The 16,946-nt window shown below is 35.7% G+C and overlaps 2 protein-coding genes across 4 annotated transcripts; one reads left to right on the forward strand and one right to left on the reverse strand.

The window, feature by feature from the left end:
• The first annotated feature begins 440 nt into the window (after positions 1-440).
• Positions 441-5,921, forward strand: LOC112801333 (cellulose synthase-like protein D3). Of its 2 annotated transcripts, none has more exons than XM_025844003.3 (4): positions 441-956; positions 1,884-2,766; positions 3,099-3,906; positions 4,014-5,921. In XM_025844003.3, the coding sequence occupies exons 2-4, from the start codon at positions 1,913-1,915 to the stop codon at positions 5,769-5,771; spliced, it is 3,420 nt and encodes a 1,139-aa protein (XP_025699788.1). In that variant the 5' UTR covers positions 441-956; positions 1,884-1,912; the 3' UTR covers positions 5,772-5,921. The 2 variants fall into 2 exon arrangements, with proteins under 2 accessions (XP_025699788.1, XP_025699789.1); XM_025844004.3 differs by having other exon boundaries at positions 688-1,561.
• A 1,709-nt stretch (positions 5,922-7,630) lies between these two features.
• LOC112801334 (large ribosomal subunit protein uL6m) lies at positions 7,631-10,442 on the reverse strand. Of its 2 annotated transcripts, XM_025844005.2 has the most exons (3): positions 9,749-10,442; positions 8,954-9,060; positions 7,631-8,142 (listed from the first exon to the last, which is right to left on the reverse strand). In XM_025844005.2, exon 3 carries the CDS (start codon positions 8,065-8,067, stop codon positions 7,759-7,761), a length of 309 nt encoding a protein of 102 aa, XP_025699790.1. In that variant the 5' UTR covers positions 8,068-8,142; positions 8,954-9,060; positions 9,749-10,442; the 3' UTR covers positions 7,631-7,758. The 2 variants fall into 2 exon arrangements, with proteins under 2 accessions (XP_025699790.1, XP_072093267.1); XM_072237166.1 differs by lacking the exon at positions 8,954-9,060 and having other exon boundaries at positions 9,749-9,964.
• Between the last annotated feature and the right edge of the window lie 6,504 nt (positions 10,443-16,946).

Consider the following 16,946-nt stretch of genomic DNA (forward strand, 5'->3'; position numbering starts at 1 on the left):
GGTGACATGCGTTTTCAAAATTCGATTTTTTACTGAATTAATTGAGAATTGAGAATATGGAGTATAGTGTAGTATTTTACTCAAATGATAAATCTTTTCTTTTTCGGGCAAGGAACAACATATTATTAATTTATTTTCGCTCATAAATAAATCTCCGCCAAAGTTCACGTATTTTTATGTCAACAAAATTTGGATTTGGAACCAATGCACTTGGACCGACTTTGTGACTTTTGAGAATTGTGTAAAGTGGCTCTTTTTATTAAAAGAATAAAAAATATTATTCTTTTTTATTTTGCCAATATGTATATATCTTCGACGGAAAAGCACAATTTTTTATTTTAAAAAATGAAAAATTCTTTTAATTATTATTTAATTTGATAATACACAATTAAAATTTTCATAAACTATATTATATTTAATAAATCACTAATAAATAATGTGGTATATAATTCAATTTTAAATAGAAAATGATCATATTCTCGAATCATAACCCAACTTTTTACAAAAATCAAACTTTAATTTCTACATGGAAAGTTTTGTACTTTACCTAACAATTAACAAAATGATTAAACATATTATGAAAAAAACTCTATTCGTTAGACCTCTAAATTAATTAATTGAGAAGGAACACTTAAAAAAATGTTGTGATAATAAGAAGAATTTAACATGATAATATGCCTTAAATCATGGCATAGTACTTTTGGGCACAACTAGATTATTGCGTAGCGCTCTCTCTCTCTCTCTCTCTCTCTCTCTCTCTCAGCTCTGTCTTTCTGTGCGTGTGAGCGTGTTTTTTTTTTTTTTTTTCTGATACTATAAGGTGACAGTTGGAGAGCAAGCTCCACATTGTTCAACTTTGAAATTATTTTTGGCAAATCTCTTCCTGATGAGTTTCTCATACACTGAGATCTGAAACTGTCTCACTGCCATTTTAGTTTTCTTCAAACAGCAAACAGGTGTGTTATGTTATGTTATATTTCTATGTATGCTTTGTTTTACTACTCCTGGGTGTGAACTTTACTTCATGGTTTTCATCAACGTGTAATCAGCTGGTTATGATCTTTTGAACAGCGGGGAAAAAATGGAGAGAAAGCATTGGAAAATGATAATCCAGCAAGATTTTTTTGAAAAAGGAAAATTTGTGGGATTTTAGAGTAATGTTGATTTGTAGGGTTCAGCAAAAGCAGAGAAGTCAAAAAGGGTTTACCAACTCAAACTTTTCCTTAATGTCATTGTGTTTTAGTTGAGACATCTCTGCTTCATGTTTTTTTTTTATGTTTATTTTAGTTTTGAGAAAGAGAGAGAAAGAGATGGAAGGATCGAACCTTTTTTTTTTTCTTCATTAGAATCAGGCCTTATTCTGAGTTGGGTTGAGCTCTTGGAGTTGGTTTAGTTGCTGAGAAATTGTGATGATGAGAAAGAAGATTTTGGGATCTTGTAGTAGGGGTTTAAAGGAATAAATGCCGAGAGTCTCCATCATTGTATTTTAGATTCTGGTGAATCTGTTGTCTCTCATTTCGTTTCTTTTTTCTTTTCTGTGGGCAACCACACTACATGGAAGGTAGTTGATTCGTAATTACTCTATTGTTCCAAGCTCTTTCTTTGACGATTCAGCAAACTTGTTCACATTATCCATACATTGTTCAAAACTTCATTGAGATCTAGTTCTTGGCTTGTTGCATCAGAATCCTTTTATTGTTGGAAAATAAAGAAATCATATATTATGATCATTAGAACACTAGAACAGTAGAGCATTTTTCACTTTAAGTTTTAAAGCTTTGACTTGTAGGTGACTTGAATTCTGTGTATTATTCATTTGTGATATCTGGATTCAATGTTTATTTATTTGCTTATAGATTAGTTGCAAAACTTCTGAATTTCAGGATATTGTAATCAGTCTTAATTCTCAAATATGGCATCAAAATCATTTAAGCCTAGTCGATTGTCTCAATCAAGTTCAACAAGGTCTGATGTCAATGAAAGCCAGAAAGTAACATTTGCTCGGAGAACGTCCTCCGGTCGCTATGTCAGCTACTCTAGAGATGATCTTGACAGTGAACTTGGGAGCACTGACTTTGCGAATTATACAGTGCATTTACCACCAACCCCAGACAACCAACCTATGGATCCATCGATTTCACAGAAAGTTGAGGAGCAGTATGTGTCGAATTCACTCTTCACGGGTGGATTCAACAGTGTTACAAGAGCCCATTTGATGGATAAGGTGATAGAATCCGAGGCAAACCATCCACAGATGGCCGGAGCAAAAGGATCCTCATGTGCAATTCCTGGTTGTGATTCTAAAGTGATGAGTGATGAGCGCGGCGTTGATATTCTTCCTTGTGAGTGTGACTTTAAGATATGTAGGGATTGTTATATAGATGCAGTAAAAGCAGGAGGTGGGATATGCCCGGGATGCAAGGAGCCGTATAAGAACACAGAATTAGATGAAGTGGCGGTGGACAATTCACGCCCCCTTCCGCTTCCTCCGCCTAGTGGAATGTCTAAAATGGAGAGGAGATTGTCCTTGATGAAGTCAACAAAGTCAGCATTAATGAGGAGCCAAACTGGAGACTTCGATCATAATAGGTGGCTCTTTGAGACAAAGGGAACCTATGGCTATGGCAATGCTATATGGCCAAAGGAAGGAGGTTTCGGAAATGAAAAAGAGGATAGTGTTGCTGAGCCAACTGAGTTAATGAACAGACCCTGGAGGCCGCTTACTCGGAAATTGAAAATACCTGCTGCTGTTCTGAGTCCATATCGGTATATAACTCTTTAGTTTAAGTACTTTACTGAAGAATGATAATTCATTGATAACAACCATAACGGCCTTCTATTTTATAAAATGATTTACAAACTTAAACAATGTAGTTCCTCATTGTTATGAATGGCCATTTGATATCTTAGTATTGCAACATATGATTCGTTGGTGAATATGTGTTTATTATGACTTAAACCATGATGTTCACTTCACATTTTACGATTTTTATGACTTGATGTTTTATTATATAACATGTATAATGGTAATGAACTCTAGAAGTATCATTTATCTGTGCATTATCATGATTTTCTTCTTGTTGCGAATGTTATTACAGCTTGCTCATTTTTGTTCGATTGGTGGTCCTGACTCTATTCCTTATGTGGAGAGTGAGCCACAAAAATACTGATGCAATCTGGCTGTGGGGTATGTCCGTTGTTTGTGAGATATGGTTTGCCTTCTCCTGGCTTCTAGATCAACTTCCCAAACTATGCCCGATAAATCGTTCCACGGATCTCAATGTTCTGAAGGAGAAGTTCGAGACACCGACTCCTAACAATCCTACAGGGAAGTCTGATCTTCCAGGCATTGATGTCTTTGTGTCTACTGCAGATCCGGAGAAAGAACCACCTCTTGTCACAGCAAACACCATATTGTCCATTTTAGCTGCTGATTACCCTGTTGAGAAGCTTTCTTGCTATGTTTCCGATGATGGAGGCGCCCTTCTTACTTTTGAGGCAATGGCTGAAGCTGCCAGCTTTGCTAATATTTGGGTTCCCTTCTGTCGTAAACACGATATCGAGCCAAGGAATCCTGAATCATATTTCAGCCTAAAGAGAGATCCTTACAAGAACAAAGTAAAGCCAGATTTTGTCAAGGATCGAAGACGGGTGAAGCGTGAGTATGATGAGTTCAAGGTTAGGATCAATAGTTTGCCTGACTCAATCCGTCGTCGGTCAGATGCCTATCATGCTAGAGAGGAAATCAAGGCCATGAAACTTCAGAGACAAAACAAAGAAGACGAACCCATAGAACCGGCAAAGATTCCAAAAGCAACATGGATGGCTGATGGAACTCATTGGCCAGGTACTTGGTTAAGTCCTACATCTGAACACACAAGGGGAGACCATGCTGGTATAATTCAGGTACTAAATTAGTTCTCATGGAGAGTTTTTTTTTTTCCCCTGAACCCGAATGTTAAGTCCTAGAGAGATTACTGATGACACAAAATTGCTCTTTATAAATGATGCAGGTGATGTTAAAACCTCCCAGTGATGAACCTCTTCTTGGAAATGCTGATGATACAAAGCTCATTGATGTGACTGATGTTGATATCCGACTTCCCCTTCTTGTTTATGTTTCACGGGAGAAGCGTCCGGGCTATGATCACAACAAAAAGGCCGGGGCCATGAATGCCTTGGTCCGAGCCTCAGCCATAATGTCTAATGGTCCTTTTATACTCAATCTCGACTGCGACCACTATATCTACAACTCCAAAGCTATGAGGGAAGGCATGTGCTTTATGATGGATCGGGGAGGCGACCGCATTTGTTATGTCCAGTTCCCCCAGAGATTCGAGGGGATCGATCCCTCTGATAGATATGCTAATCACAACACCGTCTTCTTTGATGTCAACATGAGAGCCCTTGATGGACTTCAAGGGCCAGTCTATGTGGGAACTGGGTGCCTTTTCAGACGCGTTGCGCTATACGGTTTCGACCCACCACGTTCAAAAGAGCATAACCCGGGTTGTTGTAGTTGCTGCTTTGGTCGTCAGAAGAAGCTTGCTTCAATGGCAAGCACCCCCGAAGAGAACAGGGCACTAAGAATGGGCGAATCTGATGATGAAGAAATGAATCTATCTTTGTTCCCTAAGAAGTTTGGAAACTCAACATTCCTCATTGATTCAATCCCAGTGGCAGAGTTCCAAGGTAGACCTCTTGCTGATCACCCTGCTGTGAAAAATGGACGGCCACCGGGTGCTCTCACCATTCCCCGGGATCTTCTTGATGCATCAACCGTGGCCGAGGCCATCAGTGTCATCTCCTGTTGGTACGAGGACAAGACCGAGTGGGGACAGCGAGTTGGATGGATCTATGGCTCGGTTACTGAGGATGTGGTCACTGGATATAGGATGCACAACAGGGGATGGAAATCAGTTTACTGTGTGACTAAGCGCGATGCCTTCCGCGGCACGGCACCAATAAATCTCACTGACAGGCTGCATCAGGTCCTTAGATGGGCTACTGGCTCAGTTGAAATATTCTTCTCACGGAACAATGCCCTTCTTGCTAGCCCAAGAATGAAATTTCTTCAACGTATCGCATACCTCAACGTCGGAATTTACCCGTTCACTTCCATATTCCTTATTGTTTACTGCTTCCTCCCGGCGCTATCCCTCTTCTCCGGCCAGTTCATTGTGCAGACTCTCAATGTTACTTTCCTTTCTTACCTATTAGGCATCACTGTCACTTTGTGCATGCTTGCAGTGCTCGAAATCAAGTGGTCCGGCATTGAGTTGGAAGAGTGGTGGCGGAACGAGCAGTTCTGGCTGATTGGAGGGACCAGTGCTCATCTAGCTGCAGTCCTCCAAGGCTTGCTCAAAGTCATAGCCGGGATAGAGATCTCATTCACATTGACTTCAAAATCTGCCGGCGATGACGTAGATGACGAGTTTGCTGACCTCTACATTGTGAAATGGACATCCCTGATGATCCCACCAATAACAATCATGATGGTTAATTTGATAGCAATTGCAGTGGGAGTTAGCAGAACGATATACAGTGTGATACCGCAGTGGAGCCGTCTAATAGGTGGTGTTTTCTTCAGTTTCTGGGTGTTGACTCATCTATACCCATTTGCAAAAGGTTTGATGGGAAGGAGAGGGAGGACACCTACCATTGTTTTTGTATGGTCAGGACTCATAGCAATCACAATCTCTCTCCTGTGGGTGGCAATCAATCCCCCTGCTGGTTCTAACCAAATTGGTGGTTCATTCCAGTTCCCATGATCATAGCTTTATTCTTTTTTGTCAGATGAATCTGTCAATTTTTTCTTTCTTTCTTTCTTTCTTGTGTTAGATACATTCTTTTTTAGAACTTGTGAATTTAATTATGCTGTCTATTGTGCTTATGATTTTATTTAGAACTTGATTCCAAAAGTGAGGAAATGTCTACGGGTACTGACATGGCTTTCGATCACTATTTCCGTATTTCGTCAGTAATGCCTGAAAATTAATTACTTAGGTTGTTCCAATTTATAAGACTTCCAATTTTTTTTTCCCGTCAATTGCGAAGGTGGGCTTTTCAAGGGTCTTGGTTTCAGTTGAAGCTAGGCTATCATGTGTCCATGTTTATGCAGGAGACCCATAAAAAAAAAGGTTCGGGAAGAAAATGTAAAAAGGTAAGCAAAAAAAAATAATGAATATTATCTCCATCAAGTCATCAACTATGGCCATGATTTTAAAGAATAATGTTATATATATTATTTTTATACATTTTTTATTTTTAATATGAAAAATAATTGATAAAAAATAAAAAAAAAGTTTGTGTTTCATATCATAAAAAAATTTTTAATCAAGTTAAATATATACTAAAATTAGTCACTAGTATAAAATACATGTTAAAATACAAATAAATATTAAAAATAAACTAAACAGATGTATTTATACATAAATGTATTGGTAATTGATTTTAATATATAAATAATATTTTTGTAAAAAAATATAAACAAAAATAGTATAAATGTCATTTCTCTTATTTAGTGAATATCTTGTTTCAAAAGAAACTATAGTAAATTTTCCATTTTTATTGTGTTTAACCTTCAGCATTCGTGGCAAAACTGAAGGTACACCGCCAATAGGGAGTGGCAAACGGGCCTAAATTCGTCGGGTCAGCCCATGTAATCCGCCAAAAAAGGCAGGTTGGACTGGAAAATTGGGACCACCAAATAGTAAAAGCCTACTTAATCTGCACCGCTTAAATTACGGACTTTGACGGGGCGGGGCGGGCTTCCCCGCCGGGCTTAGAATTTTTTTAGCAAGGGGTATTTTTACAATTTTTTTACCAAAACCCAACTTCCCCCAACCCAACTTACAAGAGAATGAATATGAAAATTGAATATTTTGGATTATATTTATTTTTTTTAGAGACAATATTTATAATTATGTTTTGGATTATGTTTATTTTTCTTTGGAACAATATTTATAATTATGTTTTGGATAAAAACTTGGTTTATAATTATATTTATTAAATATTTATAATTACAAAGACTTTAATATTTATGATTATAATTTGTTTAAATTTTTAGAAATTATAATAGTTAAAAGTAAAAAATAAGAGAGATTTTTTTATGCCTTTATATATATTATTTAATAGTTAAAAATAAAAAAAAATTTATTTGGCGGGTTTAGCCCGCCAGCCCGTCAGCCCACCATTAGGCGAAGCGGGCTAGGATTCTTGAATCGCCTCACTAGGCGGGGCGGAGCGAACTTCTGGCGGGGCGGGGCAGAACTTCCCCGCTTGCCACCCCTAACTGCCAATGCCATCAAATATCTATTTTGATTTTTTACAGCAAAAATAAGAAAATACACTTTACAGTGTCGTTAACTTTTTTTAAGAAAAAAAAAACTATTCTTTTGTTTCTTTAAGCACAAAAATATTGAAGCGAATTTTTTTCCCTCTTCTAAAAGCACAATCAAGTTCACTAGGACTTTAGCTAAATTTGTTTATAACTCAGGCAGCGGCAGCAAGAAAAGAGAACCAGTAGGCAACTTTAATAGATGAAGAAGAAACCGCAATGACGATTGATTCAAGGAAATCTAAAATCACAAAACTAATGCATCGATCAAAACCAATTAATAGAAGTACATAAGGCAAATGAAAAGGGATTATTTAACACTTATCTCTATCTGATACAAAATGGATCATATGTATTGTTAAGCCAAATCAACTTCGAAATCAATACAGAAATATTTGGTTAATTCTTCGTGTAGCACATCATTTAGATTTCTTTCCTTGCTTCTTCTTGATGACTTCATCAATGTACATTATACCTTTCCCTTTGTAAACTTCAGGAGGCTTGCAATTGCGCACTGTGGCAGCAAACTGGTGCACCCTCTGCTTGTCAATTCCGGTGCAGCAAACCACATTGTTCTTGAAACAGAACACGCGCACCGCCGGCGGCACCGCCAATTCAACCTCGTGACTGTATCCAAGTTTCAAATACAATAACCGACCTTGAGCTTCCGATCTCGCTTTGTATCCAACTCCGACAATTTTCAGAAAACGGAAAAACGACGCTTCCATATCTTAACCACCGACGAAGAATGAATTCTCCGAGATCCGATTCAAATTCAGTTCAGTGTTCAGTGTTCACTACTTCTACACCATGTTTTCAGAAATTAAATTAAAATTGACAAGCAAACTGAACTATATTGTGTTAGAAACTAAACGGAAGATGCAAAAGAAAGCTAATATAGGATAATACAGCAAAAGAAAATGAGAGATTCGGAAGTGACTAGAAGGCAAGGTTTTGAAAACCGGACCGGTCATCAAACTGCTTTAGTCACTGGTTCACTGGTTTATTAGTCTAACCGGTCCAACCAGTGATTCAACCGAAAAAACCGTTTTAGAATAAAATCATAAATAAATTATAAAGGACCAAAGATGAGGGTGCTCCAAGAACTCCTATTGCAACGGTATTCAACATTATCACATATGAGCACACACACATACAAAGCCTTAAGCCCTTAACTCAAAGAACAACCATGGCAAGTGACTTGGAAAGAAAATATAAACATGGAAACAATCACAAGCATACAGAACATGTGAATATTATTATAGCAAACATAATAATAAAATAGCTCTTCTAATGCGTCTCCCGAAAATATACCAAATCAAGAAAACTACATAATCTGATCCACTTGATTCAGAAAGCTACATATATTAGAAAAATTAAGAATCAACTAAAAGAAAAAGAAAAGGAAGGCCTGGTTGATTCGATTCAATTGCCTGAGATGAAGAATCAAACAGGGCTGAGAAGCTGAGAGTTTAAATGTTAAACCTCAATATTCAAATAACATGACTCCATTATTGCTATTACTACACCCTTCTAATGTCACAAACTCAATATATATTATAATCCGTTGACACTTGTGTATTCACAACTTGGCCTCATCATTCTGATTCATACCTTTAAGTAGAAGAAAAAGTCCCAATCAACTTTCGTTACAATTTTATCCAGAGAGTTGGGGTTTTGGTTTGGAGTTCATGCCAATGATAATGACGAGAGGGATGAATCTGTAAATCAGTCACATAGGCAGGGCAAATTTTAACAAAGTTCATCACAATGATTAACAACAACAAAAAGCATTGAAGGAACACTCAATAATATAGGCAGTGCAAATTTTAACAAAGCTCATGACAATGATTAAGAACAACAAAAAGCACTAAAAGAACAGTGAATCAGTAACATAGGCAGTGCAAATTTAAAATTTAAAAGTTACCAATTTAAAATTTATCATCAAATACAATCAGTAGTGAGCAAAGCCAATCAATCAAGCACTGACTGAGCATTCTGTTCTGATTCTGTGACTGGGAAGCAACAAATTCAGCAACAACTTCAAGTTACAGCAACAAATTTAACAAATCCTAGTAAAGTCCCGATTTACAGCAAAAAGGCAAATTTATTGATTACCAATTCAGCAATCAGAGTAAGTATTACTGACTAACAGAGCAATCAGAGTATAGTGAATACAAGACAGAGCAATGAGAAGTTCAGAACCATACATAGAAATTTGCAAATTTCAAAATTTGTAACATTTCCACCATTAACCACCACCAAATACAAGGGAATACCAAACTGGAAATCAAGACGGAAGACCGAAGAAGAAGAATTGAAGAACCAAACTTCAGAACCAAACTTCAAAGTTCAAACCAAGACCGAAGAAGAATTGAAGAAGACCAAAGATGAAGACGAGCCACTAACCTGGTTCCGTGCCGAGAAGCCAGCGAAGATGAAGAGCACCTGCCGAGTTACTGGGTTAGGGTTCGACGACCTGGGAACGGCGGTGCTGACGACCTGGGGACGGCGGCGGCGCTGACGACCTGGGAACGGCGGCTTCCGATGGAGGGCTAGGGTTCCTTCGCTTTCAGAGTTCTCCAATCTCCAGTACAGGGAGTATATAGTGACAAATGGTGAAATGAATGAATGATTGGGGGAAGGGGTTGGTTTACGCGTGGTTCCTTTTTTTTTTTTTTACGAATTTAAAAACTACGTCATTTTATTTGAACCGGCCGGTTACCGGTCCGGTCCAACCGACCGGTTTTCGGCCGGTTCGACGGTTCTCCAGCGGTTTTTCCAGGAACGGTTATAGGTGGAGGATTGGATTGTTTGTATCGTCGGTTCTCGATTAAACCGGTTCGACCGGCCGGTTCGATCCGATTTTCAGAACCTTGCTAAAAGGAGAAAGGGAGGATTGGAACCAGTGTTGTGGAGGAGAGTAGAGGCGCCACCGGCGGGAAAGAAGACTGAATTTGCGGCGGAAGATGAGATTGGATTATAGACGATGCATCAAACAGAAGGTGTGATTTGATCGATATCAGAAACAACACAAATGTTAAAATCGATGGGATGGTGGAGAAAGAGGCCTAAGAGGGAAGATCATTGTGAGAATGAGACCGAGAAGAATAACCCTAGTGGCCTAGTTTCAATGAGGCGTCTCCTCAGCCCCATCATTTACGCAGCCCAAACCTATTGGCCCAATGGGCTCGACCCATTTCCCAGTAAGTTTTTTAGCTACGGTGTTTCCCAACTCAATATGTTAAAACTTAAAACACTGATTCGTGGTTGCACACAAGGTATTGATTTAGTGGTCATCATGTCTGCCTTAGATTTAACTAGGCCGAATAATAAATAAAATCTTTAAATATTGTGTGTGAATTTAGTGTTCTTTTCAATGCATAATAAAAAACTGTTGGTTTTGCTTGTTTTTTTGTTTTTTTTTTTTTTTGGTCTTTGGTTTTGCTTGTTTGACTTCAATGGATGGAATACGTTGTTTTTACTCCTTTTTTTCACATATATCCTTTGTAGATATACTATTTTTTTTAGGGCTACACATAGATCGGATAATATTTGAATCCGCATCCGATCCTAATTTTGTGGATATTATCCAATTCGCATAGTCATTGGATCGGATCGGATCCGATTCGCATTATAATAGGATCGGATTGTGGATTCGGCAGTGATATCCGCATATCTGATTCGCAAATTCGCATATCCGCACATCACATATAAATAGTATAGTTTAAGAAAGTAAACCCTAATGTGATATGAATTTTAGCGTGTTATTTTATGAATTTTATGATATTTTGTTTTCAATTTTTTATGTTGTACTTCAACTTAGAATAATTAAACTTAAATCTTGTGTTATTATTTTGTTTTTGTTATTCAAGAGAACTATTATTGATAATATTTTAAGAGTAAATAGGTTTAAACAAATAAAAAATGAATTTTTTGGATTTTTTTTTGTAAAAACAGCCAAACAGAATCTTAAAATAGTTTTTTGAATTATGCGGATATACCTGATATCCGATCCGATCCGATCCGCAAGTATGTGGATCGAATCGGATTGGTTCCGTCCTAAAAAAATGCGAATATCGTACCCGATTCGATACAATGAGTGCAGTGCGGATCGGATAGAATTTTAGATTATATCCGATCCGATTCGATCCGTATGCAACCCTAACTTTTCTTTTATCAAACAAAAATATTTATAAATTTATCTATGAATAAAAGTATAGAAAAGTATAGGAGGCCAGCAACTTTTGTGTTTTTTGGCCAGCATTTAACCATCAAAACAAAAATGAGTAATCTCCCACCATTAAATATAATCTCACACCATTAAAAATACTATTGATAACCAATTGATAGTTACAAAATACTAAAATTGTTGCTGCCTAAGATTCCTCTAAAAAGTATTGCCGGAATGGAGTGTACTGCAAAAAACGTTAGTATAAATAGAGTAATAATTTACATAGGTTCTCGTTAAACTTTTAATCCAATATCTTTACATTTTTATTTTGTTAGGTAAATTATTTTTAAGTCAGAATTTTTTAGAGATTAACGATACTCTTTTGCAAAGAAGTTGAAATGAGAATTTTTTTTTTAATGTCTTTTTTAAATAATGATAAAAGTTTATACGTCAAACTTATTAATTTTTAGAATTTAATTTTGATGCACTATCTATGTAAAATAGTTTTATACTTATATTTAATTATATAACGTCACATTAATAAAAATAATTATCTTTTATTTTGACTACGTAAATAATCATTCAAAAAATAAATGTGATGACGGTGTAAATACAGTGTAAAATTGTCAATGCATCAAAGTTAAACTCTAATTTCTAATACATAATTTAAGGTGAAAATTAATTTATCTGACATAATGAAGATTAAAGACTAAAAATCTCTTATAATTATTTTTGGTTTAATTTTAATATATTGACAGTATAAAATATTTTATACTGTCGTTCAATTACTTTTGTTTTTAAATGGTTATTTACGCCGTCAATATAAAAGATAGATATTTTTAATTTTTTATTAATGTATCGTTATGTAATTAAATGTACATATTATTCTACACCAAAATTAAATTTTTTTTGATGAATCTCTTACAAATTGATTTGGAATAATATTATGTAAACCAATTTGCATAGTCATACCAATTAATAATTTAAATGAAATTTCGAAAAAAAAAAAGTCATTGAGAAGGAACGGCGTGCTAACTAGTAACTAACCGCCAACCAAGCAAGAATACTGGATGTGGATGATTTCTGTGTATGGCTGCCTGGCTGCCTGGCGGTAAGTTTACCTGCTTAGCCTCCATTTGCAAAGCTTTAAAATTTATTTTTTTAATTTATTTTTAATTTATAAAAAATAATAATATTAATGTCTAATATAATTTTTAAAATTAAATTATAATTTTTTTAAAAATTACTTAAGTATTTATGAAAAAATTAAAAAAATAAATTTTAAAAAAAAATTATCATATTTTTTTTTAAAATAAACACTTTTAATTTATTTTTAAAAAGAATTTTATTAACTGTTTATTCAAATTGAACCTTAATAATGAACCAAATATTTAAATTAAAAAAATATTATTTATAAAATACACTTTTAACACTATAGTTGTTATTAATTAATACATATTTAAAATTATTTATTAATTAACAAAAAAAAAACGTGTATTTGGTTTTAGTTAACCCATTATAATTTGTTGACCCGACCGAGTGTGGTTGACACAATATTCACGAAGACTATATAGTTTTATGTCCAATCAGTCAATACCTCTATATCCCATTAAATGACACGCTTTGTATTTGTATATTACAAGATAAAATAAGATAGTATATATAGACTTAATACCATGGTTCTGAAAACCGAACTGGACTGGCCGGTTCAACTAAAAAAATCGGGAACCGGTTATTTAACCGGTCCGAATAAAGTCAAAAATCGACTAGCAAAAAATCGTTAAAAAACTCGGTCGAACCGGCGGTTAACCAGTAAACCGGGAGAACCGTTCGGTTTTTTCACGATTTATTAGTTTGCATATTAAACTTCAAAACGGCGTCGTTTTGAAGGGAAAAAAAAAAGAAAAGGGCTATCAGCTATGCACGAACCCTAATAGCCACCACCCTCAGTATCTCAGTATCTTTCAACTCTCACCCTCTCAACCTCCCACAGCCCCTCATCGCCGTCGCACCTCCTCCATCGTAGTCGCCCAGCTCGCCACCTCCACCGTCGCACCTCTCCTCCATCGCCGTCGCGGAGCTCCTCTCCTCCATCGCCGTCGCCCAGCTCGCCACCTCCACCGTCGTCGCCCAACTCTCCACCTCCACCGTCGTCGCCGGTAATACTCTGCCTTCCACCTCGGTTCATGTATGCGGGCATGTTTCTATTCATGGTTCTGTTCCTATTTGAGTTCATGTTCCTATTTCTGTTCATGTTTCTGTTCCTCTCTATCACAGAAAACATGCTCTTTGATGTTTATCTGGATTACATGATTTTGAGTTGCTACTTCATGTTTATCTGGATTACATGATTTTGGTTTCTGTTTGATGAATCTTGAATCTGTTTTTGGCTTTCTATTATAATGCGTTGAAGGCAGCTGGGGATTATTTTTGCTGCTTCAATTTTGCTGCTTCATGAATCTGAGTTCAATTTTTGCTGCTTCAATTTTGAGTTGCTGTTTCTTCAATTTTGCTGCTTCATGAATCTGAGTTCAATTTTTGCTGCTTCAATTTTGCTGCTTCAATTTTGAGTTGCTGTTTCATGAATTTTGCTGCTTCATGAATCTGAGTTCAATTTTCGCTACTTCAATTTTTGCTGCTTCAATTTTGCTGCTTCAATTTTGAGTTGCTGTTTCATGAATTTTGCTGTTTTATTTTTTGTTTAGTTATCAATTTTGATGTTTGAAGTTGTTTGTGAACCTCTAATCTTAAGTAATGGATAATTTATTATGTGAAATATTAAATTTTATTAAGTTATAAATTATTGAATTTTATTTAATATTTAATTAAACCGGTTGAACTCCGGTTGAACCCCGATCGAACCAATGAATTATTGAACCAGTGACCTCACCGGTTTATTGATCGGTCCGGTTCTCGCAACCTTGCTTAATACAAATACGATCATTAATTAATAATGTTACATTTATCAAATTAGGATTATCAATATAAATATCTGTACTTATATATATACATATATATGTGTGTGTAATAAAGCTTGATGTATAAGTTTCCTATTTTGCTATTTCTATACGTACTTAAACATATTTTCTTTTAATTAGAATGTGAGGTTTTTATAATTTTGACTAATATTATATTTATTATTTTTATACATATATTTAATAAATAAAAGAATAAATTAGTTAGTGTCTATTAATACTTTAATAATAATTAATAATGATACATTTATCAAATTATGATTATCCAATGTAGTTATTTGTGCCATCACACATTTATAGTGGGCTGATCCCACATCATCATCAATATATATATATATATATATATATATATATATATATATATATATATATATATATATATATATATATATATATATTTATTTATTTATTAAGAAAGTATAGGGAGTCAATGGCCTAAGTGTACACGAAAATCACCCTAATTACAAAATATTACTATATTTACACGTAGTATTTTTTTGCATTAACTAACTATATATATGGATGTTTTTCGTAAATAAAATAAAAAAAAACTTATTATTTTTCTAAAAAAGAGATATTGACTTTATTTTTAAGGATACGATTTTTTTTTTTAAGAATAACAGCAAGTTTGTCGAACCCCTGGCAAACTCTACGATGAGTTTGGCACACTATTTAAACTTAATGAAATCATTTTTGTTTGTCCATTTCTTCTTCCATTCTCTCTTTCAAATTTTTTATATTACTCTTTTCTGTCTTTTCTCTGTTACCATATAAGTGAGTGTCATCAAAGGAGATAAGTGACTTGTAATGCTTGAAAGCCTCAAACACACGGCGAAAACGTCCAAAAGACCCGATAAAACATCACAGTGTCAGTGGAGACAGACTAGGGTTGTGTCACTAGTTGCACCCAAGTATCTAAATAGAAATACATTAGTGGGCTTCTTCTACACGGCTGAATTATTTAATATCAAATAACTAAACATGAAATAAATCTTACCTGGCAAGTACATCTGCATGGCGAATAACCAACGAGGAAGCTCGTTGTACGACTCCTCCCAATCGCCATATATTCTAGCGATGACTCTCTGTTTTGCAAGCCAAACCTTTCTGTAAGACGCCTTGTAACTAAAGTGATTCTCCATACCTCCTTGTAGAACCCTGATACTGATTGTTGGATCGGCCTTGACCATCGTGAAAATGTGTTGCGCAATCAACTTCGAATCCAACCTACAATGATCTTACCCCATCGAAGTTTGCATGCAAGTTTCATGACCAATGTATCTCCTAACCTCCCACTTTTCTTGCTTTCGACGATATGATATAAGTATGCTCCAATTACAACCGGGTCCAAACTGGATACATCGTGCATTGTACCTCAATTGGTCACTCTCTACTATTTTGTACTCCGCAGTCCTCCTGATGCTGTACTGCTTAACTACCAACATGACTTCTTCCTTGTTCCCAAATTGTTGTCCAACCTCAAACTCGTTGCTTGGATCTGTGTCAGAGAAATCTGTGTGTCACCGTAGTAGTTCATCTCCTCTTCCTCGTCACCATCATCGGGAATTTCGGGTGGTTCTTCATCAGCATCATCTCCATCATCGAGGTTGACTTCATACTGCTTCATCATCGAATTTCTGATAGCAAAACCATCATGACTTTTAAGACCGTCATCCATTAAGTCAACGTTACGAACTTCAACATTAGACCCCTCCTGACTACCCTCAGGTGGCATATTTAAATCTACCATCGTCCTTCTGATAGTTCGTCTAACAACTCTACTTGTTGGACTATCATCGACAGTATCTGCAGATGATCCTTGGCCACCGAAGTCAACAAAAAATACGTATAATTCCAACAGATGAATATTTGGCCATCGGTTGTGCCACAACCTTATAAGCCGTACGTCCTCGTAGTCGTGCAACCGGTACTTAATTCAAAACAATAGAAATATCTCTCACAACAATGGTCTGATAAATATAAAAGTAACAGAGACAAAGACAATACAACTGTAATATACCTTTTATAAAATAAATTACCATCTATTTCGGTCGGATATCTGTAGTAATTTTTTTTACCCTTTTAGATTCTTGCTGTTCAACGGAATGCAATATCACATTCTTCAAAGCTGTTAAACTGTTGACTTCCGGTGTCATATTGGTAATTATCGGTTGGCCCGATCTAAAAACAATTGAACCTTCTTCGTCATACACTATTTCACCATCGTAATGAATGGATAACAATGGATTTCTTGACATCATAGCGACAATGTTAATAGTGAGAAAGAAAGTAAACAGAGAAATTGTGGCTCCTTGATATGCTCTCCAATAGGCCTGCTTTTATTTCCGAAATTTACATTGAGTTTGTCGGGGATACAGCGAACTCTATATAAATTATAGAGTTCGCAGGGGGTGTGGCGAACTTGCTGTTATTCCCCAAAAAAAATCGTATCCTTTAA

The sequence above is a fragment of the Arachis hypogaea genome, chromosome 5 (assembly GCF_003086295.3).
Source record: "Arachis hypogaea cultivar Tifrunner chromosome 5, arahy.Tifrunner.gnm2.J5K5, whole genome shotgun sequence".
In the NCBI taxonomy this organism is placed as follows: domain Eukaryota; kingdom Viridiplantae; phylum Streptophyta; class Magnoliopsida; order Fabales; family Fabaceae; genus Arachis; species Arachis hypogaea.

Bases quoted from the DNA above. Each gene is read 5' to 3' on its own strand.
- LOC112801333 (XM_025844003.3), top strand. From the start codon at position 1,913: ATGGCATCAAAATCATTTAAGCCTAGTCGATTGTCTCAATCAAGTTCA. The intron at 2,767-3,098 runs GTATATAACTCT...ATGTTATTACAG, and splicing joins GCTGTTCTGAGTCCATATCG to CTTGCTCATTTTTGTTCGAT. The intron at 3,907-4,013 runs GTACTAAATTAG...TAAATGATGCAG, and splicing joins ACCATGCTGGTATAATTCAG to GTGATGTTAAAACCTCCCAG.
- LOC112801334 (XM_025844005.2), bottom strand. From the start codon at position 8,067: ATGGAAGCGTCGTTTTTCCGTTTTCTGAAAATTGTCGGAGTTGGATAC.